Raw genomic sequence first — 16,457 nt, forward strand, 5'->3', positions numbered from 1 at the left:
AAAGAAACTTAGGATATCATTTTAATTGTGTGTTAAAGGCAACATTGAGTGAAGAGAAAACAATGTTCTTCTCCAAATGTAGTATCTCTAGCAATCACCACAATAGAAATTTTAGAATGTTGCTCTGTTTGATGATGTCATCTGGGGTTTAATGTGTATTTTATCATTCACCATATGTTCCTTTTAATTAAGAAATGTATTTACTACAACAACATTTTAAATAGAAAACGATTGTTGGATATAAAAAAACTTCATACCCCTGTAACATTTAGATGTGGAAAAAAACAGATTGGATGTAATGAATTGAAGACAATGACTACTCAGTATTAAAAAGAACACATTTAATTTAGAGAACCATTGACTAGAACAATTATCTTTATGAGAAAACAAATATAACACGAAAAACAGGAGAGATCAATTATTTGTGAAAGAAAATAGGCTTATGTTAAAGAAACCATAATCAGAAAAGATTCTAAGCTAGAAATGAATTTGTGAGAAAGAATGAAATAATATATTAAAGGACAAATAGACTAGTGTCAACATAACCCTATTTTGCAATAATTGATGATACTTACAAAACTCCTAATAGGATTAGGTGATGCTAATAAATATTCAGTCTTTGTTTTCTTGTAGGTTGCTTATTTCCTTTACGCTCTGGAGAATAAGCTGCCACCTCTTACCAAATCATGAACTGGTGAAGTGATCACAAGGGATGACTGGAATGCAATATATTTAAGTGGTGAACCTATATCTGGTATCTAATTATTTGACCTTTCAAACTTAGACACTGCCCATCTCTTAGGTCTGATTGTGAAAGAATCTGCTGCAATTGCTTGTCTTTACTTTTTATCTTTTCCACCTTTCTTTTTACAAAGGATATTTGTATGTATGTTTCATTTATGTGCTTACAACCATTTGCTCTATTTGGTTCCAGGTGCCTCTCACTGGATAGGCAGCATGGAGCACTTCCTACAATACATTCAAATATGTTGCTTAATGTAATTTCTAATTGCTTGGACGGGCAGCATGCCAGCATACATATACCAAACTGGGTGTCCATTACATGTGTAGATCCTAGTCAATGTGTTAAAGGTCTATGCAAGTGAATCTTGGCCTCATTGCACATTTTTCTGGTGGTATTTAATACTCAGTCCTGCCTTCTCTGACAATGTATTTGTCTTTGCATGGTGTTTGCCTCGTCTATGATTCTGCCTATCTCCTGCAAAGTCATTCTCTTGTGCCGCTCTCTCTTTAAGAATGTAAGGGTGAACCTACTACAGGAACATTCCAATGCTTATGGTAATCAAAAAATATTTTTAGACTACCTCTACATGATTCAAATAAACAAATTAACAAATATTTGTGTAACTACAAAGGAGAACATGCTTTTAGTTGAGTAAACTTTGATTTTATGTAAGACACACACTGGTCCACGTTCAGGAATGCTTCAGTGAAACTTGGGGACAATTTAATTCCATTGCTCAAACAAGCCCTTACCTTGTGAACACATTGATTAATTCAAGCATTTCATCCGCCCTGTTTGTAGCAGATGATACCCTAAATTCATCTGGTATGCCCAGACTTGGGTATCATGTTCATTATACAATAAGGCTTAAGCTGCACCCTACTGATGAGGTCCAAATGTGTCAAAACTGGTCCAGGGTGTCTTATGTTCCCTTCTGGGGGGTGGCACACCCACCCCTAGCAGGTCATGATGGACTGTTCTCATTAGGAGTAGGGTCAGTAGTAAATTGCATAAGCGGTGCCTCTGCCTAGAGTGTCTTAGTAGGAGAAAATGATGGACTCGAATATTTTCCAATTGACTGCCAGTGGCGGCTGACATCAATGGAAGCATCCCTCCATCAACTTGATGTTTGTTAAAGTCTCGCATCTGACGTGACACTTTGATTCCATTTGAGGCAATCCTATGAATATCTTCAAAGAAGGCAAACAAGAGTAGAATTTCTTTTGTATTAACAAATATGTTGAAAATGTCTTCTGCCTCTTTTCATGCATGTACCAGTAATATATTGGTTGCTACCTCCCCACCTATTGTCATGAAGTGGTCTTCCTGAGAAATCGTTGAGAAGAATATAATTAATGGGGACAGAGGGGGAATAGAACACGAGAAGAAGGTCTAATATGGGAGTGAGTGCAGGAGAATAAATATGAGGAGATTAAATTAAAGTGGGAATGAGGAACGGATATAGGATTAAATGGCGGGAAAAAAGAGCCGGGTGGAATAATGTATGCATTTACACATTCATTATTTCCAAAATGAGTGTTCATAATGAACAAATCATGTGTCTAAATACATTTTTGTTCTAATTACATTCTATTCCTTGATAATCCTGTGTGCTAGCTTAGAACCCCAGTCCAGTGTGTATGGAACATGCTACAAGATCCTCTGCACTGTACAAATGAAAAACCAGAACACAATCTCTGTCCCCTGACGTCTTTTGCCAATTGTTTGGAAATTATTTTTTTTATAATTTGGTCATTTTCTGAGCACCACATTCCATCTGCACTTTCCTTCGAGGTGCTCAAGCATGAACTCAATCAGACCTTCTACACTGGTTGGTCTAAGGCCTAACCACTAGACTATGCCTTTCCTTGTGAGGTATCCTTCGAGGTGCTCAAGCATGAACTCACTCAGACCTTCTACACTGGCTGCTCTAAGGCCTAACCACTAGACTATGCATTTCCTTGTGAGGTATCCAGCTTTGGCCTGACCAGTGTCCGCTCACACGATCTAGATACGTCTGGTGTAGATAATGGCCAAAGGATGCAGGAAATTCACAGGAGGATGGGAATAAACTATCCTGGGTCCAGGACTTAGATGCAGCCACAGCAGCAACAACAAAAGCATTTTTTACAGCAAGCATTGCCCGGAAAGTGGGCCTCCGGCATGGTTTCTTGGCACGAACCAGAGGGCTGGCGTGTAACTGGTTTATCTTTCGAAGGGGCCTTTGAATTAATGTCCAACTCAGATTTGCTGGCTGGCTGGGCAGCGTCCTTCTCTGACTTCACAGCTAGGAAAGCAGCTAGGTCCAGGTCAAGCATGGTGACTCCACCCCGCGGGGTGGGAGTGTTTTGGCGGCACTGTGGGCAGGGGATCCAGCGTTGCTCGTTGGTGACTGCATCAAGTCTTTTGATGCAGGACTGGCAGAAGCTGTGGCCGCAGTACAGCCTGCGTGGTAGCCTATTGGACAGGTTGTAGGAGGAATAGCAAATTATGCAGTCAATCTTCCTGCTGCCCCTATCTGACGTCTTGTCTTCAGTGCCTGTGAGTGTAAGTGCCACAGGTTCTGGGTCCAAAATTTCACCAAGGTCCACATCCACAGGACTCTGCAGCATGCTAAGGGGAAAAAATACAACATGAGGACCCAAAAACATAGACGTTGGGACAAATGCATTGAAGACGCTTTGTAACAAAGTGATCAAACTTTCAAGAAATAAATACAAATACACTGTAGCTCTATAAAGTTGTATATAGTTAGAGAAGGTGGTACTTGGTAACCCAAAATGCTTCATATATCTAACAAGTAATGCAGAGAAAGGGGAAAGACAGAACAGTGTCTAGACTTCCACATAAATAATAATAGCTGAGAGACACCTTGTTTATAGTTTCATATGTTGCAGTATAGAGTAATTACCTAAGGACAAAATGTTTTCCACAATGAATTCAAGCATACTATTAAAGGTAAATCCTGGATTTAAAAAATCAAAAAACACATTGGCTATTGGGTTTTTAGGTTATCAAAATAATGTAATCTTTTTTTTAAACGTATTTTTATTGCAACTGTGCATGACCATCACATACATTATCCTCAGAAGAGTGTTACCGACTGCCCATAGGGCTAATTTGAGAGCCAAGAGTGTTGTCAGTTGCTGGGTACAGCGGATGTGATGTGTGGCTTGACTGCTGTGTTGTGCCCACCTCTTGTTGTGATCTCCAGGTAACTGCAGTGCAGTTCTTCTAGCATGTGCCCCCAGTTTTCCAAATCACATTCTGCGTTCTTGTTGGTTCGCACCACTCAAAAACGGCCCTTCTCAGCCACTCCCCACTCTCGCATGTCTGCCCTCCATCTATCCACTGTTCGGGGGATGGTGTGTGCCCAATGTATGGCTATGCCCTGTTTAGCAAGTACTGGGACCAGGTAAGCAAATTTGTGTGTTATCGTCATCCCCTTTCGTGGTGTTGGTAGGACTTCTAATAGGCAATGTTTGATTGATGCTTTTATTCATACTGCTGTGGCTGACCAGAGCACCCGGAGTACTTGTTGCTAGTATTGCTGCAGATGGGTGCAGGACCAGGTCTTATGTATAAAGGTTGCAGGGTCTGTACCGCCCCTGGGGCAGTGCGATGGGCACCCCGGCTTAAACCGGGCTAGTCTCTGAGGTGTCATGGAGGTGCGATGTATGAGTTTGAACCTAGCATTGCTAGCTACCTCTCGAACCTGGGCAAACACTTTTTTCCCACTCACCCTCAGGGAGTGGGACCGTTAAGTCCGAAGTCCATCTATCTTTTGTCTTAGAGGTCTCGAATATGCCGTCCTCTTTCAGCGTTTATACATACGTGAGATTAGCCCTCTGGTGGACCCCGGTTGAATAGTGCTAGCATGTGGGACTTTGCCGGCTCGTCCAGGTATGAGGTCCATATCTCGGGGGCTGTGCTTGAGATTTTTGCATATTGTAGGAAGTAGCCCCCCTGGGACTTGAAACCACTCCCTCACCTCCTCAAAGGAAAAGAATGTCTCATTCGTATCCAAATCCCTGGATGTCGTGCATCTCCCTTCGTACCATTTGGTCATGTCCATGACCGATTGGATCTGGCGAAACCCCTGCAGCCATTGTAATGAGAGTGAGATAGTGTATGGTGCCCTATGGACAACCTGGACCATGGCTTGTTCCCAGGCCCTCTACACTTGTCGGACTATATGTGGGCATTCCCTGGGGACCCATGAGCCCATCATCAGCTATCTCAGCAAATCCCCACCGCTGCCCCAGTCGGCCAATAATGCTTTTTTGATGTTGTTGCCTTCTGCATAACACTGTGCAGCGTACTGCAGCAACCCTAAGCAGTAAAATAGTCTGAAATCCGCATGTCAACTTTTTGCAGACACTGTTTTACTCTGGGAACTGACCTATCTAACTGCAGAATTCTGCTGAGTCAAATTCCACACGTTCCTCTCACCTCTAATTCTTTTGTAACTGCCTGATCCTCATTCTTTACCAGAAAAAAAAGATCGTTTTCATCTTATTGTTTAAAAGGACTCACATGCTCAGCATCAAAAATATATTGAGAGAGAGGGAAAGAAACAGAGAAGAGTGAGAGAAACAGAAAGAGAGTTGCCAGAGGTGAGTGTAAAAAGGTACATTTTTCAACCAATCTCCATGAATTTCAATCGAAAACTTTGCAGCATCACAAAAGATTTCCTACTTGTGCATGAAAATTACCTCTCATCATGGAAAACACTTCTACCGTGCAAACGTAAAGGTAAAGCAAGAAACCTTGTAACCATTGCGAAAGGCAACAGAAGAGAAAGTATTAAAACCTTTCTGGGGGAGGAAACAACATGCATCTCTGATTACGTCATCAGAGCTCAATGTTTCAACTGTGTTTCTGCCATTCCCAATGGAAGAAAGGTGTGACGAGGAAAAAGAAAATGGCTCCCCATAATAAAACAATGGAGTACAAGGTAGCAGACTTGGCACACAAACTCTTAGATCCTGGAAAACATCACAAACAATAACCACATTTGAAAATTGGCATAGCAATTTAAACTGCAGAAACTATTTTCTGCCTTTCACTGTCTAGTGTATGCCTATCGATAAAACCTGAAAAGTAACAAAATTCAAAGGCATGGGTTTTAACGCCAGTGACTGTACAGTCAATGAACATCATGGCTTATCACACAGATAAGAACCGCTGTTTAAGTATAGAAGGGTTAGTATCAAAAGAAAAGGTCCCAGTTACAGAATGGACATCAGAGGATATATCCAGGTTCAGTATTATTACTGAGGGTATTTAACTATAGACAGCATGCCAGCTTGATGGGCGGTAAAGGCAAAGATACAACAGGACATAGGGGACAGTAGTTCAACAATAGCGAATACTTCAAGCTATAAAGATATCTGAGACATATCGCAACAAATGTTTGGTAAAAACTCTTGTTTCACATTTATTAACATAATCAAGTAACACAATCAATAATAATTCATGTAAGTATTAAAAACAATTAAAAAAACATGTTCAAATTGGACAAATGTACTTCATAACAAAAATGTGATTTTTATACAAAATAATTTAAAAACGAAAAGAATCACAAAGGTCGACGCGGCGTTTCGGTTTTTCTTATAGAACACCTTCTTCAGGACTGATTCTAAACAGTTAAGAAACACAGAATTACCATCCATTTGACATATTAATGCATCATTTAACAACACTATCTCTGTTTTCCATTTAATCACATTTCATATATTGATAGTTGCATATGCTTTTTTTCAACCATACCAGTTTTATACATTCTGCCCAGATAGATGAACACTTAGTTTTTTACAGCAAAAATGTTATTTACATGGTATCTTATGCCCATTCCCCTTTAGATATTCAATATTGACTCTCTTTCCCTGCATAACTCCACAGTTCAACTATGTTTGCCTTTCCCTTGGAATTCTCTATTCCAATGCTGTTCCTTACATTAACAAACATTTTCTAATATCAGCCTACCTTATTTCAGAAAAGTAAAAATGGCTCTGCTGGAGGGTAATGACTGGCCCCAAGTGTTTTCTAAGGGTTTCTCGATGAGAGAAAATTCACGATCTGCCGTATTCAATTAACAAATGTGATAGATCTAGAAAAAGATATTTATTTTTAGATGACCATCTTTTGGTATTATTAATGTTTTTATACCTGGTTGCTACCATATACCAGACAGACATTAACTTGACTCCATACCTCTTTTATTTGGGTATTGGACCAATATTCATTCCGTAGCCATCTGCATTTATAGGCGGGCTTCAGGAAGTATTTATGGACCTAGAGAAATAGGTATTACCCTTAGTATATATAATTACAAAGACCATCCTACATCTATTAATTCAAGATGTTTACGCAATTGACCTACTACCTTTTAGTCTGCTATATTCTTCCTGGGAATTGCTGCCAGGAGGAGCCACCGTGATGATTATTACTGGGATGGTTCTTTATCTGAAAAATTCAATTAATCACTCACTTATACACTCTTTTAATTACTCATAATCACTGTGATCATATTAACTCACATAATGTCCCTTACCCAATGAATAGGGATTCAAACGCCGTCGTTAACTTGATCCTCTTAGTTACAATTGAAGATCAACGGCCAGCATGTCGCTTGACTGGGAATAATCACGCAAATGTATAGTTTTCTGTAAATGTATAATGCAAATATTATTAATAGGATCTTTTTCTTATACCATCTGTTGTTTGTCATTTATCATAGCTGCTATAGACTTAGTTTGTGTATCCCAGAGGTGCTCTATTTATCTTCATGTGCACACTTAAGAACAATAGGCACATTTTGCTGTTAATTATATTTTCTATTTCATCTTCACTAATATCCTTAGTGCCCCTGTTTCTAATTCATAATATCCCTGAATTAGGTTGGTCTTTTTCCTCTCATTATTACCTTTTTAGTTTCAGTCGGCCTCCCTGCTCCTTTTTCCTGGCAGCCCGTCACCTCCGGTCGATTTCCAGAAAATGAAATAAATTGCCGCTTTGTTTCCTGGTTTAAATACCTGCCGCGTTCTGATAGGGCGCTTGTTTTGCTTCCCCCGATAGGTTAAAGTATTAACTATTATGGAAACTGTTGCTAGTGTTGACCCGCGTCATTACTGCTGTTTCACTCTCGCCCGCGCATTGGTTCACGGCATTCCCATGGTTGGAGCTCATTGGGGGAAAAACTCAATGCGTTTCTATGGCGATTTTTATTCGTGTCTTCTATGCGAGACTGCGAGTTTCACTCTCTCCCGCGCATTGGTTCACGACATTCCAGTGATTGGTGATCATTGGGTGAAAGACTTAATGCGTTTCTATGGCGATTTTTACTCGTGTCTTCTATGCGAGACTGCGAGTAGTCCTATGCATTACAACTATCGGTTCTCATTGGTTAAGGCTACCTATGCGTTACTATAGTGATGAGCACTCGTATTCTGTTGCTCATACGGCTGATAATATGTAGATAGGTGGAAAGAATTCTACTACTATATTTTATCGAGTCGTTGTAGTGCCCAACCTCTTTTATATCAACATTAATATACTACTATATCTTATCAAATTGTTGTAGTGACAAACCTCTTTTATATTAACATTATTGGACCACCCCATACCGATAACAAAGGATGTATATTAATGAGGCTGTGTCGTTTCCGATTTAGACAGCCATATGTATACAGAGTGTGCTGATCTCTTTATTCACGTGTCCAATAACCATATTTCTTTTATTTTGTTTCTTGCAAGGGATAGTCACTTATTGAGAATAATATATTTATCACGGTGACTAATGATAGATATCACCGTGGCATCAATAGGATAGGCAGTCTATCTAATCTCAGTGGGACTATTATTCACTATTCACATCCTGATATACTACGTTCTGAACATTTTTTACAAGTATCATAGTGACCGCAGTTAAATTGTCTCGATGGTAATCATGAGAATTTTTCTATGCTTGTTTTGTAGGTTGCTAAAGAATATTTAGGACATTAAGGTGAACATAATTGATTAGTCTCGGTGGACTCACGAGTTCCAGATTCTGATTGTCTCCATAAGACCCGGTAGATTCACCTAATGATTTTCTCCCAGTCTTCTCTTGAATTTAGACCCCTTCTCACACTATTGAGGGTAGACATATAAAATTGTTCTCTTTTCTTCCTTTTTTCATTACAATTACCTCCTCTTTTGCTTACTGTTACCCTCTCTAGTCCACACCATTTCAGATCCTCAATCCCACCGATTCCAAAGCCTATGTTCTCATTCAGGAGAAACAAAACCATCCGGAACTCTCTTGTCCATACGTACAGGGAGACACCGAAAGCGTTGCAAACAACAATTGATGGCAACCCTTTACCCACAGGGACACATCCCTGTTTGGGTTGTGTAAACTGCGCAAGTATCATTAAAGGGAATAAAATCACAGTCAATGATAGATCTGTAAATATCAAAAGCTTTATCAACTGCAGGACCAAAAATGCAATTTACTTGATCCAATGTCCCTGTCAGAAGTCCTATGTGGGTGAGACATCCAGGGAAATCAGGCTTCGCTTGAATGAACACCGCTCTGCCCTTAGAACAAACAAAACTGGAGCGCCCCTCACTGAACATTGGAAGGCAGCTGGCCATGGGATTTGATAAGATATAGTAGTATATTAATGTTGATATAAAAGAGGTTGGGCACTACAACGACTCGATAAAATATAGTAGTAGAATTCTTTCCACCTATCTACATATTATCAGCCGTATGAGCAACAGAATACGAGTGCTCATCACTATAGTAACGCATAGGTAGCCTTAACCAATGAGAACCGATAGTTGTAATGCATAGGACTACTCGCAGTCTCGCATAGAAGACACGAGTAAAAATCGCCATAGAAATGCATTAAATCTTTCACCCAATGATCACCAATCACTGGAATGTCGTGAACCAATGCGCGGGAGAGAGTGAAACTCGCAGTCTCGCATAGAAGACACGAATAAAAATCGCCATAGAAACGCATTGAGTTTTTCCCCCAATGAGCTCCAACCATGGGAATGCCGTGAACCAATGCGCGGGCGAGAGTGAAACAGCAGTAATGACGCGGGTCAACACTAGCAACAGTTTCCATAATAGTTAATACTTTAACCTATCGGGGGAAGCAAAACAAGCGCCCTATCAGAACGCGGCAGGTATTTAAACCAGGAAACAAAGCGGCAATTTATTTCATTTTCTGGAAATCGACCGGAGGTGACGGGCTGCCAGGAAAAAGGAGCAGGGAGGCCGACTGAAACTAAAAAGGTAATAATGAGAGGAAAAAGACCAACCTAATTCAGGGATATTATGAATTAGAAACAGGGGCACTAAGGATATTAGTGAAGATGAAATAGAAAATATAATTAACAGCAAAATGTGCCTATTGTTCTTAAGTGTGCACATGAAGATAAATAGAGCACCTCTGGGATACACAAACTAAGTCTATAGCAGCTATGATAAATGACAAACAACAGATGGTATAAGAAAAAGAACCTATTAATAATATTTGCATTATACATTTACAGAAAACTATACATTCGCGTGATTATTCCCAGTCAAGCGACATGCTGGCCGTTGATCTTCAATTGTAACTAAGAGGATCAAGTTAACGACGGCGTTTGAATCCCTATTCATTGGGTAAGGGACATTATGTGAGTTAATATGATCACAGTGATTATGAGTAATTAAAAGAGTGTATAAGTGAGTGATTAATTGAATTTTTCAGATAAAGAACCATCCCAGTAATAATCATCACGGTGGCTCCTCCTGGCAGCAATTCCCAGGAAGAATATAGCAGACTAAAAGGTAGTAGGTCAATTGCGTAAACATCTTGAATTAATAGATGTAGGATGGTCTTTGTAATTATATATACTAAGGGTAATACCTATTTCTCTAGGTCCATAAATACTTCCTGAAGCCGGCCTATAAATGCAGATGGCTACGGAATGAATATTGGTCCAATACCCAAATAAAAGAGGTATGGAGTCAAGTTAATGTCTGTCTGGTATATGGTAGCAACCAGGTATAAAAACATTAATAATACCAAAAGATGGTCATCTAAAAATAAATATCTTTTTCTAGATCTATCACATTTGTTAATTGAATACGGCAGATCGTGAATTTTCTCTCATCGAGAAACCCTTAGAAAACACTTGGGGCCAGTCATTACCCTCCAGCAGAGCCATTTTTACTTTTCTGAAATAAGGTAGGCTGATATTAGAAAATGTTTGTTAATGTAAGGAACAGCATTGGAATAGAGAATTCCAAGGGAAAGGCAAACATAGTTGAACTGTGGAGTTATGCAGGGAAAGAGAGTCAATATTGAATATCTAAAGGGGAATGGGCATAAGATACCATGTAAATAACATTTTTGCTGTAAAAAACTAAGTGTTCATCTATCTGGGCAGAATGTATAAAACTGGTATTGTTGAAAAAAAGCATATGCAACTATCAATATATGAAATGTGATTAAATGGAAAACAGAGATAGTGTTGTTAAATGATGCATTAATATGTCAAATGGATGGTAATTCTGTGTTTCTTAACTGTTTAGAATCAGTCCTGAAGAAGGTGTTCTATAAGAAAAACCGAAACGCCGCGTCGACCTTTGTGATTCTTTTCGTTTTTAAATTATTTTGTATAAAAATCAAATTTTTGTTATGAAGTACATTTGTCCAATTTGAACATGTTTTTTTAATTGTTTTTAATACTTACATGAATTATTATTGATTGTGTTACTTGATTATGTTAATAAATGTGAAACAAGAGTTTTTACCAAACATTTGTTGCGATATGTCTCAGATATCTTTATAGCTTGAAGTATTCGCTATTGTTGAACTACTGTCCCCTATGTCCTGTTGTATCTTTGCCTTTACCGCCCATCAAGCTGGCATGCTGTCTATAGTTAAATACCCTCAGTAATAATACTGAACCTGGATATATCCTCTGATGTCCATTCTGTAACTGGGACCTTTTCTTTTGATACTAATCTTTCCCCCCAGTCCCTTACTAGCCTGTGTGGGGTCCTCCTCCCTTTGTTTATAGTATTATAAGTATAGAAGGGGCTATAGCATACTTAATACACAGCAAATACACCTGGATCGCATCGAGAGCATAATCGCGTCCTGTAATTCCGGGCACATCACGTAATCTACCCGTGCCTAACAAAAAAATGAATGTCCTCATGTAACGATACTGGTGCTCATGTAAAGCGCTCTGATACCCGATGTCTCGGGTCTAGTTCACGCTATATATAAAACTACAACAAAATAAAAAATTATGAGCAAGCCCAATTACAACGCCCTCAACAAATCAAGACCACAATGTGAGAAAGGCCAAACTTCTCTCAACTGATCCCAAAATCACATCAAAGACATTTTGACTACAGTTCCATATCCACTAAAAGGCACCATATGTTTGTTCCTCATCTCAAGCTTTTCAATTTTTCCATAGTACATCCTCCTAAAACCCAGTGGGTGAGACGTTGACCGGATGTCACTGACTGTACAGACACAAGGGAGGTTGCTCAGAGATCACTGTGGCTTGAAAGCCTGGCACCTCACTGATATGCCTGCCCCTTCAAATCTAGCTAAAACTGTCCCTTACCGTGGGAATTAGACAAAAGAACAGTGATATGGAGAGAGAAGCAAGAGCAGCGGTGTAGCATGGGTTGCCAGCGCCCGGGGCAAGGCAAGTCTTCCAATTTTCTTTAAAAAAAATTGTGACCCTATTAAAATGTTGTGCCCCTAAAAATGTCCCTAAGAATTTTGCCCACGTGCCCTTAACTCCATGCTATGCCACTAAGAGCCTAGCTAGGAAGTAGGCTGTTTTGGTATCCTTAGTGTAAGCTAAGGGTTGCCCGACAATATCTTCACCCCGTGGGTAGATTAGAGATGCCCTAATTCCTCTGCATTTGAATGTATATTTAGTAACTAGGATATGATTCTCAAAAAAGTCAGAACTGTACACCCATAGAGTTATGCCTATATTTGTGGTACATTTTCAACTTTTTGGGAAGTCAGTCAAGATTCCAATAGTACATCTGGGAAGTTGTGGTTTTGGAACTCTTTCGTGAATTTTGTATTACTCCTCAACAAAGAGGCTTTTGTTTGTATGAGAACAGCAGGTGTATGTTTTTATAAATGTGGCACCTCACTGCAATTTTAACGCCACTACAAAGATTATATTAAAAATACACAATTAATAAAGAAGATGTTTCACCGATTCCTTATTGCAGAGTTAAGTTCATGAAAACGAAAACATCCTGCAGCTTTGCCACGATCCAAGTATTTTGATTCAGAAATTACTGATCATAAAATTTAATTACACATTATTATTATTTTTCCCCATGCAGAAAAATGAAAACTCCTTACCCTAAGCCCGCCATCAATTTTCCACATACATTTAATCCTGTCCTTTAGAGAAGCAAATCTCTTATCACATCAACTGTGCAAAATACATGTCAACACTAACAATCCTGCACAGTTGTGGATTTTCACCTCCTTAGGCAGACATCTAACCCAGGAATGCCTTCAACCCACTCTTTGGAGACCAAATTTCCTCATACATAATACTACAAACTCTCCGGGACTCTCGAAATGACTACATTTGGCAAGTGGCAGATGAAGTGAAGCTGAGTGAGGCCACATGGACAGTGCTGTGAGACTCAAACAAAAATGATGGCTGCCAAGATCGTGAGCAAGAGACTAAAATAATCTGTTGAATGGCTAGTTCTTTAGGTAGTAAGGCCTCATACGTTCAGTTCGTTCTTTAGTTATGGTGCATTTACCTTATGAATACAACAAAATGGTCCAAACATAACTCTGCAATAAGGAATCGGTGAAACATCTTCTTTATTAATTGTGTATTTTTAATATAATCTTTGTAGTGGCATTAAAATTACATTTTATGATCAGTAATTTCTGAATCAAAATACTTGGATCGTGGGTATCAAAGCTGTAGGATGTTTTCGTTTTCATGAATTTTATAATTTCCATAAAGTTTTTATTTTTTGGGAATTTATCTTTCACTTTAGCCCTTCAGACATTTAGACTTGTATTTCTTTTGACAAAGCCCCTTCTTAAATGATCCATAAAACAGAAGTCTGTGAATTTAAAATCTAACCGGTAAAGTTTCATGCTCTCGTGTGGACCTAGCAAGGACAGGCATGACTGGGCATTTAGAATTTTGACTTTACATTGAAATCCCCCCCTCTTTACAATTAAGCTTCAGTCAGCATCAGGCTGTCACGTGGACTTAGCACACATCATCACATATGGGCTTTTGGTAAATGGAATGTATGCTGCATGGATTTTAACCCCTTCGGCGCTCATGACGAGCTCAGCTCGTCATGGGCGTAACCTGCGCTACGCGGATGACGAGCTGAGCTCGTCACGTAACGCGGGTTTTTTTAAATCGCAGCGGGAAAACCGCTAGCGCGCATGCGGTTAAGCATAGCTATGAAGGCACTTACTAGCCTTGTTTTTTGTGAGGACCTAATGAAACAGTAATTTGAGCCCTGTAGGCACAAAAGGCGATCACAACTTAGAACATAAGGTATGAAAGGAAGTTCATACCGATTCTTGCAGTAGCTGCTATGAAAGGATACTAGCTCCCATCATCTCATAGGGTTCTGACAAATTATTTCTAGGGTAAGCTACTGGCCCAAAATGTTTTCAATATATGTTTAATCATGGGAGCATGTCTATTTATTTCATATGGCGGTAATGCCTTTACGATAACTTGGGAGAACCTATTGGACTCACATCTGAGGGACTTCTTCTCTGGCACTTATGCTCTGTGTTTGCAGTGACCACAAAAACACAATGAACAATACAAACTAAGTCTAAATAAATTATTTTTGCAAATATTAACTGATTTGGAACCCACTGTCTAACCAACAAGAACTTCATAATTTTTACATAAACTTTTCTTTTACTGTTTCATTAGGGCCTAAAAAAAAAGAAGGCTTGTTCCAGTGTAAACTTCAGTATGCTTCAAACTTTTTGTTCTTTGTGAGCCCTGACTGCAATTACTGACTTGACAATAGTGCTTACTATGTTAGATTGTTAAAATGTTCCTGATGAATGCCGGAGACCTTTTTGGCTATAAGACAAGAAACATGCCGACAACTCGCTAAGTCTGTTCGACATTTGGGATGTTTACATCCTGCTACTCCTACCTCGTCTTTCTTTTTTTCTTATCATGGACTCAACCAATTGAGAATAAATTAGTTTCAGGTGTTGAATCTTGTGTGCTGCAATACATTCTTCCCCAGTGTTCTGTTCCTTGCTGCTCAGCCACAATGAGTGCTGGAGTGCTTGGTGATTTAATTAAACTGTAACTAAGTCCCAATAAATCTTCTTCATGTAATCTACTCTACAGCTACCCGAACTTCCTTTAATTTCAACAATGGTGAGAATTTAGGCAGGAAACCATGAATGTGAAGCATCTTAAAGGAAATGTAAAAGAAACTAACAGCCTGATTCATCATTCTCCCGTTTTGCGAGCCCCTAATAGCGATTCATGTAGAAATTGCATAAAGAAATGCGATTCCTACACATTCCTTCTTTGCGATTAGCAAATTGCTAATCGCAAATAAGATAGCGATTTCAAGGGTGCCAGAGGTGTCCAAAGGACACCCTGTAGCACCCCTGAAATGTAATCTACATTGGTGTTGCGCACACACATGTCCAAAGGACATGTGTGCGTATAACATGCAACTTAGAAAAATGCATTTAAATGCATTTTTCTAAGTTTTCGCTATTTACCACGAGGTTTGACCTCGCGGTAAATAGCGGCCCAAAATAGCGATTTCGGTATTTTAAAATGGTTCATGAATTGCATTTAAGGAATCTCAAATAAAGATTCCTTAAATGCAATTCCTCGCTATTATGTGAATTCTTTAATAGCGAACTTTGCATTTGGGATGATGAATCCCAAATGCTAAAATTGCACTCGCAAAGGGCCAGATTCTCAGAATCTGGCCCTTTGCGAGCGCAATTAAGCTTGATGAATCAGGCTGTAAGAGTACTACAGGAGTAACTAAGAGCTATAAAGAAGAAATGTAATGAAGAATCCGAAGATAGAGAAATGGAACTATCTGCAGCCCCACCAGTGTCCTCTCCATCGGACAGCCCACAGCCAGGACGTGGATCTGTTATTTACATTACTGGTATCATTCAGCACTGCGGCCCAGCCTGAGCATGTCGATCTCCTCTGAACTTCCTACTTTTAACTTAGTTGTGCAGCTACGTATATCGGGAAGCCATCAGCAGCATTTAATTTAAAGGAACCAGTAGCGTTTTGTTTCTTTTGAAGAACTGGAAACATTCAAGAGATCCTCCTGCATTGTATTAATATGGAAATTGGCAGTGTTGACTTTAAAGGAACCAGAGGGGTTTCACTGACACGAACTCACAGCAGTGTATTGTCTTGCAACACGTACTGTGGTACGTGTTTTTACTTAAACTTTCTACACCTCTAAGGAATAAGTAGAGTGTGTCTCTATACCTGGGTGGTCTCTTTAATGTTGATGCAGCTTTTGCATGGGCTGCAAGGCTGCCTTGCGACGAGGAGTGCATACATTTATACCGCGATCCAGTGCAGCATTGGAAATTGTCTATGTGCACTCCTGTGTGTCATGTGTGGTCACGGCCGGTTAGAGTACATCATCCTTCTGGGTGAA

At 39.5% G+C, this 16,457-nt stretch overlaps 1 protein-coding gene across 1 annotated transcript in view; it reads right to left on the reverse strand.

The window, feature by feature from the left end:
* Positions 1-342: 342 nt before the first annotated feature.
* Positions 343-16,457, reverse strand: part of RNF224 (ring finger protein 224) — an 81,645-nt gene continuing 65,530 nt past the window's right edge. Inside the window, exon 2 of the mRNA XM_078640877.1 lies at positions 343-3,358. Within this exon, the coding sequence (XP_078497003.1) occupies positions 2,836-3,358 (523 nt within the window). The 3' untranslated portion in view covers positions 343-2,835. The remainder of the gene's footprint in view (positions 3,359-16,457) is intronic.

Source organism: Lissotriton helveticus, chromosome 5_1, assembly GCF_964261635.1.
Source record: "Lissotriton helveticus chromosome 5_1, aLisHel1.1, whole genome shotgun sequence".
Taxonomy (NCBI): Eukaryota; Metazoa; Chordata; class Amphibia; order Caudata; family Salamandridae; genus Lissotriton; species Lissotriton helveticus.